A 21,423-nucleotide genomic window follows, 5' to 3' on the forward strand; every position below is an offset into this window, starting at 1 on the left:
GAAAGACGCCCTTTGGTCTGCCCGAAACTTGCTGGTCTTCCAGCACAAGGAGCTGTCCTCGACCGAGTGTTGCAGACTGGCACATTCCAAGGTCCAGGACTACGTGCTGAGGGACGCACTGAGGATGGGTGCGGCCGCCGCAAAGGCCCTGTGGGGAAAGGCAACCGTTTAGAGCCTTCCCGCCATTGTAAACCGAGGGGCTGCAATCAGGGAAAAACCCCCTCGGGCAGAATGTAAAATTCAAATTGCTGTAATGTACCTGTAATGAATCTGAAATGAATCTGTGAGCAATAATCTGTGTTGAGTATGATGCAATGAGACACCCTAGAGTGTCATGAACTGTAATTATGTCCAATGTGTTCATTGAACTGTACTTGACGTAACCTGCAAATTGTATAATCTGTATTGTGTACGTTTGGAAAGTGATATGACAACTGTATTGTATGTACTGCTGCAAATTTTATGAATAAAGTATATTTTTTGAAAAAAAAAATAAATCCGCCTACCATCTTAACGTCACATTCCAATAACATTCCATCTTAACGTCACATTCACAAAGTAGGGATTACAAAGGTTGGAGAACCGTAAAGCCCCTCTTTGATTCCCCAGTGCACTGGTGGGAAGCCATCAAGGCGAACATCAAGAGGTTCTTCATCCTCAAAGGTGTTCAGAAGGCGAGAGAGAGGCAGAGGGAAACGTCCCGACTCCAGAAAAGCATGCAGAATCTTCTCCTGCTGCAGTCGATGGGGATCGATGTCGGGGAGGAACTCAGAGAGGTGAAGGACCAGCAAGCCTCGCTCTTTGCCTCCGAGATCATCTTCCGGTCCAGAGTCCGCTCCGTGGAGCAGGACGAGACTTGCTCGCGCTTCTTCTTCCAAAAGGTGCACAGAGAGAGCTCTGTGATCAGCAGCCTGAAGGAAGAGAACGGCTCGGTCACGTCCTCGCAGCCCGACATACTGAGGATCTGCAAATCCTTTTATGCCGGACTGTACGACGCGAAGCCCACAGACAGCGCGGCCTCCCACTCCTTCTTGTCGTCTATCACGGAGGTTCTAGACGACAGCAAGCGGGAGAGTCTGGATCACCCGCTAACTCTGGACGAACTGACAAAGGCCGTCCGATCCTTCGAGAAGAGTAAGACTCCCGGAAGCGACGGCTTACCGATGGAGTTGTACTCGGCTCTGTGGGACTGGATAGGCCCAGACCTGCTGGAAGTGTACGGGGGTATGCTCCTGACAGGCAGCATGTCAGACTCCTTGAGGAAGGGCATCATCACCCTCATCTACAAGCAGAAAGGGGAGAGGGAAGAAATCAAAAATTGGCGACCCATCTCACTACTTAACGTGGACTACAAAATTCTGTCCAAGGTCATCGCCAATCGGGTCAAGTCAGCCCTGGAGGTGGTGATCCACCCCGATCAGACCTGCGCCGTACCCGGCAGGAAGATCTCTGATAGCCTGGCGCTACTCAGGGATACGATTGCCTACGTACAGGACAGGGGGGTGAACACCTGCCTGATCAGCCTGGACCAGGAGAAGGCCTTTGACAGAATATCCCACACGTACATGATGGACGTGCTCTCCAAAATGGGGTTTGGGGAGGGAATCCGCAATTGGATCCAACTGCTCTACACAAACATCAGTAGCGCAGTTTCAATCAACGGGTGGGAATCAGAAAGCTTTCCGATCAAATCTGGAGTCAGGCAGGGCTGTCCTCTCTCCTCCGTCTTGTTCGTGTGTTGCATCGAACCCTTTGCCGAGTCCATCAGGAGGGATGCGGGCATAAGAGGGGTGACGATCCCAGGCAGCGGAGGCACTCAGGTCAAGGCCTCCCTGTACATGGATGACGTCGCCGTCTTTTGCTCGGATCAGCTCTCGGTCCGCAGATTGATGAGCATCTGCGACCAGTTCGAACTGGCCTCGGGGGCCAGGGTAAATCGTAGCAAGAGCGAGGCCATGTTCTTTGGGAACTGGACCGACCGATCCTTTGTCCCCTTCACCGTCAGGTCGGATTACCTGAAGGTGCTGGGGATCTGGTTCGGGGGGGCCGGGGCGTGCACCAAAAACTGGGAGGAGCGTATCTCCAAGGTTAAGCAGAAACTGGGACTGTGGCATCAACGATCCCTCTCGATCGTGGGCAAGAACCTGGTCATCAGGTGCGAGGTGCTCTCGGTGTTGCTGTACGTGGCGCAGGTCTGGCCCATACCTCGCTCCTGCGCCGCGACAGTCACCCGAGCCATCTTCCACTTTATCTGGAGATCAAAAATGGACCGTGTCCGCAGGGTCACGATGTACAAATCTCCAGAGAAAGGGGGGAAAGGCGTGCCCAACGTGGCCCTCATCCTGATGGCCACCATTGTGTGCGGCTGCATCAAGCTGTGCATAGACCCTCAGTACGCAAACACAAAGTGTCACTACGTGCTGAGGTTCTACCTGTCCCCGGTGTTGAGAAGGATGGGCCTGGCCACGCTGCCACGGAACGCTCCGTCCAGTTGGACCGTTCCGCCCCACCTGTCCTTCGTGGAAAGGTTTGTGCAGGAAAACACCTTTGACCACAAGGCGATCAGCAAGTGGTCCGCACGTAACGTCCTCGAGACCCTGTGGGAAAAGGAGATGGTGGATCCTGTCGGTTGGTTCCCCGAGCAGACTGTCAATGTCATTTGGCAGAACGCCTCATCGCCAGAGCTTTCAAACAAGCACCAAGACCTAGCTTGGCTGGTGGTGAGAAGGGCCCTTCCAGTCAGATCCTTCATGCACTCCCGGACTCTCAGCGCCACCGCGCGCTGTCCCAGAGGAGGCTGCGGTGGAGACGAGACCGTCACCCATCTCCTTATGGAATGTGCCTTTGCAAAGACGGTCTGGAGAGAGATGCAGTGGTATCTGTCCAGGTTCGTCCCGAGCAGTTCCGTAACACAGGTTTCTGTGCTCTACGGGCTGTTCCCGGGGACGCACACTGAGACGGACATCAGCTGCTGCTGGAAGACCATCAACTCGGTGAAAGACGCCCTTTGGTCTGCCCGAAACTTGCTGGTCTTCCAGCACAAGGAGTTGTCCTCGACCGAGTGTTGCAGACTGGCACATTCCAAGGTCCAGGACTACGTGCTGAGGGACGCACTGAGGATGGGTGCGGCCGCCGCAAAGGCTCTGTGGGGAAAGGCAACCGTTTAGAGCCTTCCCGCCATTGTAAACCGAGGGGCTGCAATCAGGGAAAAACCCCCTCGGGCAGAATGTAAAATTCAAATTGCTGTAATGTACCTGTAATCAATCTGAAATGACTCTGTAAGCAATAATCTGTGTTGAGTATGATGCAATGAGACACCCTAGAGTGTCATGAACTGTAATTATGTCCAATGTGTTCATTGTACTGTACTTGACGTAACCTGCAAATTGTATAATCTGTATTGTGAACGTTTGGAATGTGATATGACAACTGTATTGTATGTACTGCTGCAAATTTTATGAATAAAGTATATTTTTTGAAAAAAAAAATCTGTTCTTATCAGTTTAATATCTGATACGTCCCCTATCTGGGGACCATATATTAAATTGATTTTTGGAACAGGGAGATGGAATAGGGGCTTGCTCCGTCCACTCCACGCATCGACCCAGTATTGCAGTGTCTCTGGGAACGGTGCACCTCCCTGTGGGGAGATATTCAAAAAGAAAAACAGCTCGTTCCCAGCGTCTCTGTACATGTGTGTGTATGTATTATTAGTGAGAATAAAGCGTATATATTGCACTGACAAAAAAACAAATCCGCCTACTCTTTTATCCTTGGGGTTAAGTAAAGACAGCTTTTTGTGCCATGGTAATAATTTTCCCACTGAAACTGCACTATTATTGTTTACAAAATCATATATGTGCCAATCTTAAGACTCTTCATTTGTTAGAAGAGCAAATTAAACAAAAGTCATTGTTGTTGCTTGATTGAGCTCCTAATAGCACAGGCATAAAATCAGTTCATCAGTGTTGTAGTTTGGATGGAGGAAATAGGAATCCCAGCCACAGACTTATTTTGATTATAAGCTTAGCTGCAACACACATTTGACGAACCGCTGAACCCATTATACCATTTCATTGGCAGGCACAAAGTGCAATTCTGTCAACTTTTCTAACTCCAGAGAGATTGCCTTCAGTTTGAGTCAGGAGGACTCAGCCGCAACAAGATGCTCCGCACGGTTTATTTCCACATCAGCTTGTCTGCTGGGAGTCGTTAAATGATCTGCAGAGTGCAGGTGGTGAGTTTCGATTTGTTGCACTAGCTATTTATACCAGTCAAGCAATGAGAAATTTTACCCTGAAATCGGATTGGAAGACCATACTGCATGGTTTTTGTCAGACAACTTACTGCAATTAGTAGCAGGAGAATAAATTAGGTATTGTCTACCAAAGTATTGTGACCAGTGAACTGCAAGGTTTTGATTTGCTTGGTCCAGCTACATCAGAATAAGGAATGTGTCATCCACAGACAGTTTTATTTTTTATAATGCTTGTACAGCCTTGTAATTTCAACTGTCTTGTTCATTCAATGTAAGTGAAACAATAACATTGCACCTCCTTTAATTTGTCAACAGAAATGTGTTCTGTATGTTTTAAAATCTGCAAGAGTTTAAATAAAATACAAAATGGGTTTTAATAATTCTAAGTATATATGATGTATGCCCATGACAGCTAACTGAAAGGCATGTTCGAATTACTTAACAATTCCACATTTAAAGTAGGAAAAGTTGAAATTCCTTGCCAAACCTTCAAGACATGAGAATTTGATATCAATTGTTCACCACCCTGCCGATATTTTTCATACAAACTATTTAGCATTAGTTTTGATGCAGCAGCAAGTAGGTAAATTGATAGCTGAAATTATATCTCACCTTTAAATTCTCCTAAACTACTATTTGAATAGACCATCGAACAAATTATTAGACTGACGCACTACAAATCGGAAAAGTGTAGGGATCAGACTTAAAATAGTTAGAAGCCCGAGTTGCCTGTCACTACCCCAAATATTCAATCAAAAGCAAAATACTGTGGATGTTGGAAATCTGAAATAAAAACAGAAAATGCTGGAAATATTCAACAAGTCAGGCAGCATCTGTGGAGAAAGTAACAGTTAACATTTCATCAGAACTGGAAAAAGTTGAAGATTTAACAGTTTTTAAGCAAATACAGAGCCAGGGAAAGGGGGGGGGGGAAAGAGAGAGGAAAGAACAAAAGGGAAGATCTGTGATAGGATGGAGGGCAGGAGTGATTAAATGACAAAAGGGATGATGGTGCAATGCAAGGAGGGTGATAATCGAAAAAGTAAAGAAACAAAAGATGGGTCTAGAGGAGCTGTAAATGGCAACAGTGCCTGTTGTCCACAAAAATGGGAGCAGTGGTTATGATCCGAAGTTAGTGAAATCAATGTTGAGTCCATGAGGTTGCAAAGTGCCTAATCGAAAGATGAGGTGCTATTCCTCGAGCTTCATTGGAACAGTGTGGGGGCCAGATGACACAGAGGTCAGAGTGGGACAGAGAATTAAAATGGCAAGCGACCGGAAGCTCAGGGTCGTGCTTGCGGACTGAGCAGAGGTGTTCAGCAAAGCGATCATCCAATCTGCGTTTGGTCTCCCCAATGCAGAGGAGACCGCATTGTGAGCAGTGAATTCAGTTTACTAAATTGAAAGAAGTACAAGTAAATCGTTGTTTCACCTGGAAGGAGTGTTTGGGGCCCTGGACGGTGGGAGGGGAGGAGTTGAAGGGGCAGGTGTTGCATCTCCTGCGCTTGCACAGGAAGGTGCAGTGGGAAGGAGAGTGGGTTGTGGGGGTGATGGAAGAGTAGACGAGGGTGTCGCGGAGGGAGTGGTCCCTTCAGAATGCTGAAAGGGGAGGGGAGAGGGAGATGTATTTGGTGGTGGCATCGCGCAGGAGGTGGCGGAAATGGCGTTGGATGATCGTTGAATGTGGAGGCTGGTGGGTGGAAGATGAGGACAAGGGGGATCCCATCGTGCTTCTGGGAGGAAGGGGAAGGGGTGAGGGCAGAAGTGCGGGAAATGGGGCGGACATGGGCAACTACAGAGGAGGGGAATCCTCGGTTGAGAAATAGGGATTGAATACTCCTTTTTCAACAGATTTTGAACATGATGGTCAATGGCTCATCAGGACTATGTTCTGGGAGGATTACATGACAAAACAATAAAATGCCTAGTGTCGTCACAACATAGGCCATTAAAAATTAGAAGTCACATTAAAAAAAGTGCTAGATTAAAAATGTAATGTTCCCCTTCCCCCTAGGTCTCCCTCCACACACACGGACTAAAAGGGTGAGATGATCTGCTTCGAGACCTCCACCAATGCAGTTTTTTTAACCATTATTAAATGTTTACAAGAGCAGCTCTGGGAGATGTAGCTTCACAACTTCCCTCCATATAGAGAAACCTGGATGGCATTGGTAAGATTGGGAACATATCATAGTATCACGGTATGTTACAGCACAGAAGGAGGCCATTCGGCCCATTGTGCCTGTGCTAGCTCTTTGAAAGAGCTATCCAATTAATCCTGCTCCCCTGCTCTTTCCCCACAGCCTTGTAAATTTATTCTCCAAGTATTTATCCAATTCCCTTTTGATAGTTATTACGGAATCTGCTTCCATCACCCCTTCAGGCAGTGCATTCCAGATCATAACACTCTGCATAAAATAATGTTTCCTCTCGTCACCTCTGGTTCTTTTGCCTATCATAAATCTGTGTCCTCTAGTTATCGACCCTGCCGCCACTGGAAACGGTTTCTCCTTATTTAAGGAAAGTCAAAACCCTTCATGATTTTGAAGACTTCTATCAAATCCCCCCTTAACCTTCTCTGCTCTAAGAACAACCCCAGCTTCTCCAGTCTCTCACACAACTGAAGTCCCTCATCCCCAGTACCATTCTAGTGAATCTTTTCTGCACCCTCTCTAAGGCCTTGACATCCTTTCTAAAGTGTGGTGCCCAGAATTGAATACAATACTCCAGCTGAGGCCTAACCAGTGTTTTATAAAAGTTTAGCATAAGTTCCTTGCTTTTGTACTCTATGCCTCTTAATAAAGCCCAGGATCCCATATCCTTTAACAGCCTTCTCAACTTGTCCTGCCACCTTCGAAGATTTGTGTACATACACCCCCAGGTCTCCCTATTCCTGTACCCCCTTTAAAATTGTACCATTTAGTTTATATTGCCTCCCTTCATTCTTCCTACCAAAATACATCACTTCACACTTCTCTGCATTAAATTTCATCAGCCATGTCTGCCCATTTCACCTATGTCCTCCTGAAGTCTGTTACTATCCTCCACATTGTTTATTACATTCCCGAGTTTTGTGTCATCTGCAAACTTTGAAATTATTCCCTGTATACCCAAGTCAGGGTCGTTAATATAACTTAACATGGAATTTCACATGATGAAGAAATGCAATACTGTATACAAACAGAACTTGCTAACTTCCACTCCTGAGCTGACATTCACTCGTGTTACTTTTTACTTATTTTGAGTCAGTTATCGCACATGCAGAAATTCTCCCTCCCTGTCCCCAACTTTCTCCCCATCCTGTTCTGAAGTGCAAACTCATGCTGGGGCATCGTCTTCAAGTGATTTTTCACATCAGTCTCAACTGAGAGCACCAACAGCATATTCAACTGTGGTGGGCATCACAACTGAGCCCAATATCCACTCGTACATTTTCCATCAGGATCAAAAACAGGGACCCTGTTTTCTATTTTCCCTACCTAGCTCAGGAGCATCAAGCCTTGCTGTAGCACCCCAGCTGAGATCAGCAAACTCAGAATGGCCTGGGAATTGAACTTGGGATCTTCTGTTCTGCATGGCTTAGTACATCAGTGGTGCCTTTAACCATTAAGCAATTGGACAGCTTTTGTAGAAATGTTAATTATTCTTTAGTCTCCATGAGTAGTATACAGCCTGCAAACTGAGCAACCAATTACGGATTGAGCAACAGATATGTACTTACTTGACAATTGCTTGTCCTCTGCTGAGACCTTTTAGTTTTTTGTAATGGTTGATCACTCTATCTTCACTGCAAGCACAAACAGAACATTTTAGTCCAAACCAAAAGCAAACTTCCAGTCAACACGGTATGCCTAGCCATGGAGCCACTCACCTTGTGTGGTTTGTACAATTTGTTAATTTAATGAAAGCAATTCATCTGTTCTGCCCAATAAGCAAATGGTTGGCCTGCACAGCCATGCAGAAAATTCTGTCTGGCCCAATGTCACTTCAATTTAACTGGACTTGTTTGCATCTTCTATTCCTAAACAAGTGCCCTTTGCTGCTGATTAGCCAAGCACCATAAGTCACAGGTTATATTCAACATTTAATCCAATGCACAATATTTGCTGTATAGGAGATATTTTTAGGCAGGCATTCAGATTGTGGCAATGTAAAAGAAAAGGAAGAGCTTTTCACACCCGTTCAAACCTCAGGACATCCCAAAGCACTTTACAGCCAATGAAGTACAGTGAAACCTGTAAATTAGGGACACCCATGGGACTTGCATCAGGTGTCCTTTATTTGCAGGTGTTCTTATTCTCAAAATGGTCATTGTATGTACAGTAAACTGGATGAGCCAAATATCCTGGGATTGACTGTATCTACTGCAGCGTCCTTTTTTTCTTTTGCCCTCACCTGGGATCGTGCCTAATTCCAGAGCGCTGCCAGTGGGAAGAGATTTCAGTTCATTTTCTGTTCGTTGGGTTTCCCAGTTCACTGCCATCCCGGGACCCTCTCCCTCTATGTGCTGCAGCTGCTAATGTTTAAAGTGCTGGGGGGGTGGTTAGGGGGCTGTTAGTAGCTCAAGAGCACCTGACGTCCTGGCAGAGTATGATGTGATGTTGCCGGTGCAGTTCTTGGCTTTTGTCGAATGGGGAGTTCTTTACCCAGCATCCACAGCGGCAGAGAAACTGCTCTATCCCTGGGATAGATCCGTACAAGCATTCAATCCCGGCGATGGAGCGGTTTCTCTGCCACTATGGATGCTGGGTAAAGAGCTCCCCATTCCACAAAAGCTGTTTCTTTCACCCGCTGCCACCTCGCGTTGAGCTGTGTGTCCTGTGCTTTAAGTTGTAAACGGACATGGTGCATTGAAGGCTGTCCGTAGTTCATAATTTGCATGTATCCATAGTTTCAAGGTGCAGCTTGTATCTGTTACAAGTAGTTATTGGGGACTGTCAATAAGTGTCCGTTTTTTGCGAGTGTCTGTATGTACAGGTTTCACAGTACTTTTAAAGTATAGTCACTGTTGTAATGTAGGGAAATTTTAAGATTTAAACCAATGAGGAAAGGTAAGAGTTTGGATGATGGCATTTTCAATTAAGAACTATGAGAAACCTTGAATGAATAGCATCACCATTTTAGCCACACTGTCGACAGTGGTGATCTTATGCACACATGACTGCATTGGAAAATTCAGTCCTCCATTGTCACTAGCACCACATTGGAGTATTTCACTGCAGCAATTAATCACGTAACCTATTCACCAGCCTGACAGATTACTACTTACACTGTTAGCAGGGAAGGCAATTTGTGTGGATACAAAAATTTGAATATTATTTACGGAACACATGAAATTATTAGCGTCCAGCTCTTCCCGATGGCCTAGCAAGTAAAGGCACTGTCTAGAGCTATAGAGACATGATAAAGGCACAATTCCAAGTCTGCTGAGTTAGCTGATCATAGCCAGAGCAACAGTTGGGGCATTATCATTGTCCCCGGTGCTGAGGAGGAAGGGGAATCAAATAAGTCAGGATTCATTCTGCACTGCAATCAGTGATCCCTGCTGGAAAATGCATGTGTGGACATTAGGAGAGAGCAGTATTAGTGTTGACTGTGATCCACCATTGTTGAATAGCCCACTGGCAGAAACTGCCTTGGTCACATTAAGAATGTAACCTACACCAGCAGGAGCTAATAACTTCAGGGAAGGAGGTGAGAAAATTGAAACCATAAAAAGTACTTTTAAAGTACTGGTTAAAAAGTTAATCGCCACTTTGGGCACTGTGTTCTGTAATACTTGAAAATTTGATCTGCTCCCCAAATGATCATGGAGCAGGGAAATGGAATTAAAATAAATAGATCCAAATATGGAGCTAGCAGAGACACAATGGGTCAAATGGCTTCCTTCTGCACTGAAATCTCAGGATTCTGTGACACAGTTGATAAGTGCATTGTCCAATACATAGCCTTACAGACCAGGAAGGTCCAAGTTTTATCACTTGTCTGTTAGCTACAGAGGCACTACAATTTATTGCAGCACTCCTCGCTTAAGGAGGGCATTTAAAAATAAAAATCATCCAAGATCCTCACTCCTGATTGTTATCTAGTGACTCCTGCTGCAGAATACACAAGTAAACCTTGTTAAAGTTATGATTGGGTTCAGTCACGATGTCCCCCCTTGGGCAAATAACCTGCTGACACTCAGTCACATATAATGCATTGCAGAGTTGCAAGCATCCCTAGAACTCTACTCTTAAGTCCCCGTCTTCAGGGGAAGAAGGGAGAAAATATTTTATACCACTTTAGCAAATATATACTTGCGGTAACTTTATAAAACACCAACTTTAATTCAGTAATATTAAAAACATACAATTGTTCAGTAAAATTCTGGTTTACCTGGACTGGTTTATTCAGCTTTTTCATTAATCCAACAGCCTTTATTAAATAGAGTAGGATTCTTGAGTCATCCCAGTTCCATAGGTATTAAGTGCATTGTTAACTAGAGGTAGATTGGCATGTTTGAATGCAGCACTACCATTGTTAGTCACTCAATACAATACATTGAAACAAAACAATATACTTAGTCATTTATATAAGACTATTATTGTTTGGTCTTGAGTGGAAGTTTTTTTTTGATACCCTTGCATACTAAAGTATTTGCTGTCATTTCTCATTAACAGTTTTTTGTGCAATTGCAACTTACTTACCAATATGCAAGTGATGGATGTTCCTGCAATGCTCGAGTAGGAAGGGCTGGGAGTTTCTTTAGTTCGTCTCTTGCACTTTCATCACTGAGAAATAAGGAGTAGATTAAAGTGCAGCAATTACCACTGGAATATGAATAGTCAAACAGTCAGTATGAATTCCATTATTGTTAATCTACTGTAATTGTCCTTCATCTAGAAAACACACACATGTTCTAGTTGCTACAATGCCAGGGCATTTTGTGGAGTTTCTTGTGCATCGATGAAATACCATGGGGATGATTTTAAACCCCAAGAACGGGTGGGTTGTGGGCGGGTGGGAGTTGAAAATAGTTGTTTTTTTGGGTCGCAACTGCAAAATTTTTGATGTGGAGATGCCGGTGATGGACTGGGGTTGACAATTGTAAACAATTTTACAACACCAAGTTATAGTCCAGCAATTTTATTTTAAATTCACAAGCTTTCGGAGATTTTCTCCTTCCTCAGGCAAATGTTTCAAGATCTCCTTGAAGCCTACGCATTTATACATATGAAACATTTGCCTGAGGAAGGAGAAAATCTCCGAAAGCTTGTGAATTTAAAATAAAATTGCTGGACTATAACTTGGTGTTGTAAAATTGTTTGCAAAATTTTTGGACTTGGCATTCCCAGTGGGAAGCCTGTACTTTTACACGCCCAAGTTAAACCCGGAAATAAAGCCGGGTTGCTGTCGCGACCCCTAAAAACAACTATTTTCAACTCCCACCCACCCGTTCTTGGGGGTTAAAATCACCCAAGTCAGATAGAACAGAGCTTAAAGCAAAAACAGAAAATGCTAGCAATGCACCGCAGGTTGGTCAGCATCTGAATAGGAAAGAAAAGTTAACATTTGGATCTGACACTTAATCAGAACTTCATCACATTTCCAGCAAGATCTGAATAGAGATCAGAAATCGGAACTGTGGTCGATATCTCCCTTTTCTAACCCAATGACACAGTGGCCAATTATAGTCACCTGGCCGAAATATGCTTGCTCAGCAGAGACTGGGGTTTGAAACTGGAATTTTCCTGGTTTACCTGGCTAAGCTATGCAGTGGATAAATACACTAAGTCATCAAGAAGCTGCATTTAAAAACAGAAAATGCTGGAGAAGCTCAGCAAGTCAGGCAGCATCTGTGGAGAAAGAAACAGAGTTAACATTTCAGGTTGAAGACCTTTTGTCAGAACTGGAAGATGTTAAAAGAGTTGAAGTTTTTGAGCAAGTACAGAGCCAGGGAAAGGGACGGAGGGGAGGAAAGAACAAAAGGATGGAGGGCACGAATGATTAAATGACAAAAGGGGTGACAGTGCAAGGCAAGGAAGGTGGTAATGGGACAGTTTAAGAAACAAAAGATTGATCAGGAGTAGCTGTAAATGAACCATTACCAGCACTAACTGACCAAAAAAAATGGGAGTAGTTGTTATGGTCTGAAGCTATTGAAATCAATGTTGAGTCCGGAAGGTTGTAAAGTGCCTAAATGAAAGATGAGGTGCTGTTCCTCAAGCTAATGTTCAGCTTCATTGGAACAGTGTAAGAGGTCAGAGTGGGAGTGGGAAGGGGAATTGAAATGGCAAGCAACTGGCAGGTCAGATCAGGTGAAACAGCAATTTACTTGTACTTCTTTCAATTTAATAAACTGTATCCACTACACACAATGCGGTCTCCTCTACAATGGGGAGGCCAAATGCAGACTGGGTGATCGCTTTGCTGAACCCCATCGCTCAGTCTGCAAGTGTGACCCTGACCTGCTGGTCGCTTGCCATTTTAATTCCCCTTCCCACTCCTACTCTGACCTCCCTGTCCTCTGCCTCTTACACTGTTCCAATGAAGTGGAGATGCCGGTGATGGACTGGGGTTGACAATTGTAAACAATTTTACAACACCAAGTTATAGTCCAGCAATTTTATTTTAAATTCACAAGCTTTCGGAGATTTTCTCCTTCCTCAGGCAAATGTTTCAAGATCTCCTTGAAGCCTACGCATTTATACATATTGAACAATAATACATGGTGTTTACAGACTGCCCCTGCAACTGCCCGTTGCCAAGGCAATCACCGTGTTCAGACAGAGAGGTGTTACCTGCAGAACCTCCGAATACACATTCAACAAAAAAACAAACAGGGAAAAAAAACAGAAAAAAAAACACAGAGAGAGGCAGAAACATCCGGAAGGCAGAGAGAGCCAGCAAATGACCCATTATATTAAAAACAGATAACATTTGTTCGCTGGTGGGGTAACGTGTAGCGTGACATGAACCCAAGATCCCGGTTGAGGCCGTCCTCATGGGTGCGGAACTTGGCTATCAATTTCTGCTCGACGATTTTGCGTTGTCGTGTGTCTCGAAGGCCGCCTTGGAGTACGCTTACCCGAAGGTCGGTGGATGAATGTCCATGACTGCTGAAGTGTTCCCCGACTGGGAGGGAACCCTCCTGTTTGGCGATTGTTGCGCGGTGTCCGTTCATCCGTTGTCGCAGCGTCTGCATGGTCTCCCCAGAGCATGGTACATTGGCGAGACCATGCAGACGCTGCGACAACGGATGAACGGACACCGCGCAACAATCGCCAAACAGGAGGGTTCCCTCCCAGTCGGGGAACACTTCAGCAGTCATGGACATTCATCCACCGACCTTCGGGTAAGCGTACTCCAAGGCGGCCTTCGAGACACACGACAACGCAAAATCGTCGAGCAGAAATTGATAGCCAAGTTCCGCACCCATGAGGACGGCCTCAACCGGGATCTTGGGTTCATGTCACGCTACACGTTACCCCACCAGCGAACAAATGTTATCTGTTTTTAATATAATGGGTCATTTGCTGGCTCTCTCTGCCTTCCGGATGTTTCTGCCTCTCTCTGTGTTTTTTTTTTCTCTGTTTTTTTTCCCTGTTTGTTTTTTTGTTGAATGTGTATTCGGAGGTTCTGCAGGTAACACCTCTCTGTCTGAACACGGTGATTGCCTTGGCAACGGGCAGTTGCAGGGGCAGTCTGTAAACACCATGTATTATTGTTCAATATGTATAAATGCGTAGGCTTCAAGGAGATCTTGAAACATTTGCCTGAGGAAGGAGAAAATCTCCGAAAGCTTGTGAATTTAAAATAAAATTGCTGGACTATAACTTGGTGTTGTAAAATTGTTTACAATTGTTCCAATGAAGTTCAACATAAGCTCAAGGAACAGCACCTCATCTCTCGATTAGGCATTTTACAACCTTATGGACTCAACATTGATTTCAATAACTTCAGATCATAACCACTGCTCCCATTTTTTCAGTCAGTTAGTGCTGGTAATGGTTCTGCTGCAGCTATTTACAGCTGCTACTGATCAATCTCTTGTTTCTTTACCTGTCCCATTACCACCTTCCTTGCCTTGCACCATCATCCCTTTGTGTCATTTAATCACTCGCGCCCTTCCACCCTATCAGAGACCTTCCCTTTTGTTCTTTCCTCCCTCCACTCCTTTCCCTGGCTCTGCATTTGCTCAAAAACTTCAACTATTAACATCTTCCAGTTCTGATGAAAGGTCTTCGACCTGAAAAGTTAACTCTTTCTTTCTCCAAAGATGCTGCCTGACTTGCTGAGCTTCTCCAGCACATTCAGTTTTTATTTCAGATTTCCAGCATCCGCAGTATTTTGCTTTTGAAGAAGCTGCATTTTCTTATTTTAGTTCAAATTTCTAGCATTCAGAGCTTTTCTTTTCATCTTCAGCATCAGTTTTTATTTGAAGTAAACATTCTGAAGTAGTTGGTTCTGATTTGAAAAAAAAGCATGTCGAGTTATTGATTCTCTGATAGTGTACTAATCTGTTATCCCATTTATATTACAGAATTTCCATTGGTTCCATATGACCTGATTTCCTTACTGTCAAATCTGCCTCATGGCAGATTTGGCAAAAGTAGTGACAAGCACATGGCATTCAGTGAAAAGTTATGTTTAATTCTTTTCCACTATATATGAAGCATTCCAGAGTGTTTGGGCCTCCTCCTTCTCTCTGCCACTGCCACTGCCACTGCCACCGCCTCCCCCCACCCCCCACCCCACGCCTCCAAACAGACCAGTAAGGTGGTAACTGCACTGCAGGTCTGTACGGGCAGACCCAAAGGTTGGCCATGCCCAAGACCTATCCAACATGGCAAATATAAGACCATGGCTACTCCCAGCACTCAAGAGATAGGAAGCCCCAGGCAAAACCACTGTCAAAGAGAGAGTCCTTTTTTAAATTTCAAAATATACTTTATTTCATAAAATTTAAAGATACACATAGTACAATTCAAAACAATACATTACAGATCATATACAATATAAACCCATTATTACAATTCACTACATATCTTATAATACATGGTGAACAATACAAGGTGGGATGGCCTTACATGGTTGCCTTTCCCCATAGAACCTTTGCATAGGCTACACCTCGCTTCAGTGCATCCCGCAGCACATACCTCTGGACCTTGGAGTGTGCCAGTTGGCAATACTCAGTCGTGGACAGCTCTGTCAGCAGGTTTCGGGCAGACCAAAGGGCCTCCTTCACCGAGTTGATGGTCTTCCAGTATCAGTTGATATCTGTCTCGGTGTGCGTCCTGGGGAACAGCCCATAGAGCACAGCGTCCTGTGTTAACAAGCTGTTGTGGATGAAACCGCACAGATACCAATGCATCTCTCTCCACGGGAAGGGGATGGACAACGGTCTCGTCTCCGCCACAGCCTCGAGGGCAGTTTGAGATGGCGCTGAAATTCCGAGCATATTGGAAGGACTGCAATGGAAGGGCCCTTCTCACCACCATTCAAGCTACATCCTGGTGTCTGTTGGTCAGTTCTGGCGATGAGACGTTCTGCCAAATGGCTTCGAATGTCTGGTCAGGGAACTGCCCGGTCTGATCCACCCTCTCCTTTCCCTGCAGGACTCCCAGAAAGTTCCATGCCAACTGCTGCCTGACAACCTTGTGCTCGGAAGTGTTCCTCTTCAGGAACTTTACCTGGGACAGGAGATGGGGTACGTTCCAGCTGGACGGGTCGTCCTGCGTCTGCTCGGCCAGGCCCAACCTTCTCAGTGCGGTGCACAGGTAGAAACTCAGCACGTAGTGTATTTCGTGTTTGCCTACGGGGGCTCTACACACATCCTGAGGAAGCCACCAGGATCAGGGCGGCATTGGGGATGCCGTTCCTCGCTTTGTCAGGGGTCTTGTACATGATGTCCCTGCGAATGTGGTCTACCTTGGATCTCCAAAGTGGAAGATGGTTCGGGTCATTGTGGCGGGGGGAATGGGCCAGACCTTGGCCACGTACAACAACACCGTGAGCACCTCACACCTTATCACCAGGTTCCTGTCGGCTAAGGAGAGGAGAGCCCTCCCCCCTTCCCCAACATACCAAGCTTTTGTTTGGCCTTGACGACCCGCTCCTCCCAGTTCTTGGTGCAGGCCTGAACAGATCCCCAGCACCTTCAGGTAGTCGGACCTGATGGTGAAGGGGACAAAGGATCGGGTCTCCCACCTGGCAAAGAACATGGTCTCGCTCTTACTACGGTTCACTCTGGCCCCCAAGGCCAGCTCGAACCGGTCGCAGTTCCCCATCAGTCTGTGAACTGGCCGCTGATTGGAGCAAAAGACAGCGACGTCGTCCATGTACAGGGAGGCCTTAACCAGGCAGCCTCCGCTGCCTGGGATCATCACCCCCGAAACCTGAGTCCTTCCTGATGGACATGGCAAACGGCTCGATACAACATACGAACAAGACCACAGAAAGAGGACAGCCCTGCCTGACTCAAGATCTGATCGGAAAGCTCTCTGACTCCCACCCATTGATTAGGACTGCGCTACGTATGTCCGCGTAGAGCAGTCAGATCCAATCACAGATTCCCTCCACAAACTCCATTTTGGAGAGCATGTCCATCACGTAAGTATGGGATATTCTGTTGAAAGCCTTCTCTTGGTCCAAGCTGATGAGGCAGGTGTTCACCCACCCTCCCCGCCCCCCCCAACCTGAACGTAGGCTATCGTATCCCTGAGCAGCGCAAGGCTATCTGAGATTTTCCTGCCGGGTACAGCACAGATCTGATCCGGGTGAATCGCCAGCTCCAGAGCAGACTTGAGCCTGTTGGCGATGACCTTAGACAGAATCTTGTAGTTGACATTCAGCAAGGAAATGGGTTGCCAATTTCTGATTTCTTCCCTCTCCCCTTCCGCTTGTAGATGAGGGTGATGATGCCTTTCCTCATGGACTCTGATATGCTGCCTGCCAGAAGCCTACCCCCGTACACTTCCAGCAGGTCTGGGCCTATCCAGTCCCACAGAGGCGAGTACAACTCAACCGGTAAGCCATCGCTTCACGAAGGACTGGACGGCCTTTGTCAGCTCGTCCAGTCAGCGGCCGATTCACGCTCTCCCACTCGCTGTCCTCTAAGACCTCAATGATTGAGGACAGGAAGGACTGGGAGGCTGTGCTGTCTGCAGGCTTCACGTCATACTGCCGGGTGTAAAAGAACTTGCTGATCCTCGGTATGTCAGCCTGCAAAGAGGTCACCGAGCTGTCTTCCTCCTTCAGACTGCTAAGCACAGAGGTCTCTCTGTGCAGCTTCTGGAAGACGCGCGAGCACTTCTCATCCTGCTCCACAGAGCAGACTCTGGACCAGAAGACGATCTTTCAAGCCTCGGAGGTGAAGATTGAGACTTGCTGGTCCCTCACCTCTCCGAGCTCCTCCCCGACATCGACCCTCTTCAACTGCAGCTAGAGCAGATCCTGCATGCTTTTCTGGAGCTGGGACAATTTTCTCTCTCTCTCGCTTTCTGAACATCTTTGAGGATGAAGAACCTCTTGATGTTGGCCGTGATCGCTTCCCACCAGTGCACTGTGGAATCAAAGAGGGGTTTCACGGTCCTCCAACCTGTGTAATCCCTTAGTGCCTCATTGTTCTCCGGGATCAACAGTCTCACGTGCAGCTTCCATATCCCCCTGACCGCCTTCTGGTCCTTCTGCAGTTGACAGTCGGCCAGTAAGAGGCAGTGGTCAAGAGAAGAACATCGGTTGGATGTTAGTGTATCTGACCTTGAGCACTGGGGACACAAATAGGAAGTCTATCCTGGAACGGACGGACCCAACTGGAATAACCTTCTGCAAATGTAGAGATCTTGTAAAAAGGGCAGACATCCTCTGAAGATCATAGCGTTTGTTTCAGTTATGTATTGAAGTACAATTTTCTAAAGCTGCTACTACACTATTGGGTGTTGCCCTTTAGTTAAGCTCACAGTTGTGGGGATTCAGAGTAGAACTTGTGAATGAAACTTGTTACCAAACCAGCCTTGCAGTAGAAGCAGGTCAAGTTTGGCACAACAGGAAAAGGGATTATATTGCAGAACTGTTTCTTTGAAAAAAGACCAGTGATTGAGCTCTGGGTGTTCTTTTGCTCTAAAGTCCTTGATATTACATTTACAAAAGAGCTGCTATAAGCTAATCATTGCTGCAAGAGTCCTCCATTTCATTTTCTACAATCTTTCAAAATAAATTTAGTGTGCATGCAATAAAATTACTTTCAAAGTATACTGTCCTCGACTTATACTTCCTGATCTTGTATATATTTTTAATTGCAATCTTTGATAAACCATACTTGATGATTAAATTGAACAAAAAGGAAACTAACAATTAAATTACCAGGTCACCAATGATTGAAACCAGGCTCAAAGATTCAATTTTACTTAATTGTTTTTGATTCCTAAACCAATTACCACATTAATCATCTTAAAATGGTCTAAGCTTTGGATAGGTGGCTTAACAATAGAAGTGCCTCACACCTCTAAGTTGGAAGTCCAGCAGAAGCCAACACATTAAGTTGTCAACTCTGTCTGATGAGTTATCAGCTCTTAGAATATTCCAAATGCCTTCCGAACACCTCACAGCCTTTAAAACCTTTTACTTTCCATGACCAATCCAACCTCCACTAAAGTAGGTGTTCTATCCAGCATGGATCCCTTAATCAAAGATTTGTGGCAATGATATAATTCTAATCACACGTACTATTTTCCATTGAGTTTTTCTATATTCACTAAAAAAACTCTTCAAGTGATACTGTGTCTCAGTGCAGAGATAATGTTTCTCTTAAGATATACATCTCTCCTTACAAATACAATTATTTTTTTACCAAGTACAGCAGTGTTGTGGAAATGATTGAGGCATCGTTGCTCAATAAACTTGAAATCTATGAAAGGCATGCAGGCAATTTTGTAAACTCAAGGATACTTTGAATTTGGCTGGGTTCACTCCGCCATCCCTCATTTAACGTGGCACTGACAGCAACACGGAGATTTCCTGTACAGTTTATTTTGTGATCCAACCATGGTTATCTAGAGAAGTTAAGGATAGTATTAGCTTAAAAGAGGCTTACAATGTTGCCAAAAAGAGTAGTAAGCCTGAAGATTTGAGGGGGTTTTAGAAATCAGCAAAGGATGACCAAAAATTGATAAAGAGGGAGAGCACTGAATATGAGAGTAAACTAACAAGAAATATAAGAACAGATTGTAAGAGCTTCTACAAGTGTGTAAAAAAAAGAGATTAGTGAAAGTAATTGTGGGTCCCTTAGAGGCAGAGGCAGGAGAAATTATAATGGGGAATAAGGAAATGGCAGAGATGTTAAACAAATATTTTGTACCTATCTTCACAGTAGAAGACACAAAAAACATACTGGAAATAGTGGGGAACCAAGGGTCCAATGAGAGTGAGGAACTTAAAGTAATTAAGATTAATAAAAAAAAGTACTGGAGAAATTAATGGGACTAAAAGCTGACAAATCCCCTGGACCTGATGGGCTACATCCGAGGGTTTTAAAACAGGTGGCTGCAGAGATAGTGGATGCATTGGATTTGATCTTCCAGAATTCCCTCGATAGTAGAACGCTCCCCGTGGATTGGAAGATAGCAAATGTACCCCGCTATTCAAGAAAGGAGGGAGAGAAAAAACAGGGAACTATAGCCCAGTTAGCCTGACAGTAGTAGGGAAAATGCTAGAATCTATTATTAAGGATGTAGTAACAGGGCATTTAGATAATCATAATATGATTAGGCAGAGTCAACATGGTTTTATGAAAGGGAAATCGTGTTTGACAAATCTATTAGATTCATTTGAGGGTGTAACTAGCAGGTTAGATAAGGGGGAACCAGTGGATGTAGTATATTTGGATTTTCAAAAGGTATTTGATGAGGTGCCACAAAAGAGGTTGTTGCACTAGATTAGGGCTCACAGGATTGGGGGTAATATATTATCATGGATTGAGGATTGGTTAACGGACAGAAAACAGGGAGTAGGAATAAACGGGTCATTTTCAGGTTGGCAGGTTGGAACTAGTGGGCTGCTGCAAGGATCAGTGCATGGGCCTCAGCTGTTTACAATACTTATCAATGACTTAGATGAGGGGACCGAGTGTAATGTCTCCAAGTTTGCTGATGATACAAAGCTAGGTGAGAAACTAAGCTGTGAGGAGGATGCAAAGAGGCTGCAAAAGGGATATAGACAGATTAAGTGTGTGGGGAGAAAATGGCAGATAGAGTAGAATGTGGGGAAATGTGAAATTATCCACTTTGGTAGGAAGAATAGAACAGCAGAATATTTTCTAAAAGGTGAGACACTAAAAGGTTGGTAGTCAGAGGGATTTGGGTGTCCTTGTACATGAATCACGGAAAGTTAACATGCAGGTACAGCAAGCAATAAGGAAGGCAAATGGTATGTTAGCCTTTATTGCAAGGGGGTTGGAGTATAAGAGTAAGGAGGTCTTGCTGCAATTATATAGGGCTCTGGTAAGACACACCTGGAGCACTTTGTACAATTTTAGGTCTCCTTACCTCGGGAAAGATATACTTGCCTTAGAGGGGAGTGCAACAAAGGTTCACTAGATTGGTTCCTGGGATGAGAAGGTTGTCCTACGAGAAGAGATCGAGTAGAATGGGCCTATATTCTCTGGAGTTTAGAAGAATGAGAGGTGATTTCATTGAAACATATAAGATTCTGAGGAAGCTTGACAGGGTAGATGCTGAGAGGTTGTTTCCCCTGGCAAGAGTGTCTAGAGTTAGGGGTCACAGTGTCAAGATAATGGGTTGGCCATTTAGGACCAAGATGTAGGAAAATTTCTTCACTTCAATGTTTCTGGATATTTGGAATTCTCTACACCAGAGGGCTGTGGATGCTCAGACGTTGAGTATATTCAAGACTGAGATCGATAGATTTTTGGACACTAAGGGAATCAAGGGATATGGGGATGGGGCGGGAAAATGGAGTTGAGGTAGAAGATCATCTATGATCCTACTGAATGGCAGAGCAGGCTCAAGGGGCCGTATGGTCTACTCCTGCTCCTATTTGTTATGTTCTTAGACGTGCAAAGAAATATTTGCAGCACCACGGGATAATCACAGCACAGAGACTAAACATTGGGATTCTGTCTCATGTAAACAATGGCCATGAGAAAGGAACATATTCTGCCTTTG

At 45.0% G+C, this 21,423-nt stretch overlaps 1 protein-coding gene, 1 long non-coding RNA gene and 1 pseudogene across 5 annotated transcripts in view; 2 read left to right on the top strand and 1 right to left on the bottom strand.

Annotated features, from left to right (window-relative positions):
* The window catches only part of LOC137334247 (FERM domain-containing protein 4B-like), a 261,811-nt gene that overhangs the window by 61,186 nt on the left and 179,202 nt on the right, over positions 1 to 21,423 (bottom strand). For all 4 annotated transcript variants that reach the window (XM_067998885.1, XM_067998886.1, XM_067998884.1 and 1 more), the window contains 2 exons: positions 10,948 to 11,031; positions 7,980 to 8,045 (listed from right to left, as the gene is read on the bottom strand). In XM_067998885.1, coding sequence (XP_067854986.1) covers positions 7,980 to 8,045; positions 10,948 to 11,031 — 150 coding nt within the window. The remainder of the gene's footprint in view (positions 1 to 7,979; positions 8,046 to 10,947; positions 11,032 to 21,423) is intronic.
* Positions 1 to 21,423, top strand: part of LOC137334248 (uncharacterized) — a 137,547-nt gene that overhangs the window by 54,968 nt on the left and 61,156 nt on the right. The gene's annotated exons all lie outside the window — the stretch shown is intronic.
* Positions 3,469 to 3,641, top strand: LOC137334440 (U2 spliceosomal RNA; annotated as a pseudogene).

The sequence above is a fragment of the Heptranchias perlo genome, chromosome 17, assembly GCF_035084215.1.
Source record: "Heptranchias perlo isolate sHepPer1 chromosome 17, sHepPer1.hap1, whole genome shotgun sequence".
NCBI classification, from domain to species: Eukaryota; Metazoa; Chordata; class Chondrichthyes; order Hexanchiformes; family Hexanchidae; genus Heptranchias; species Heptranchias perlo.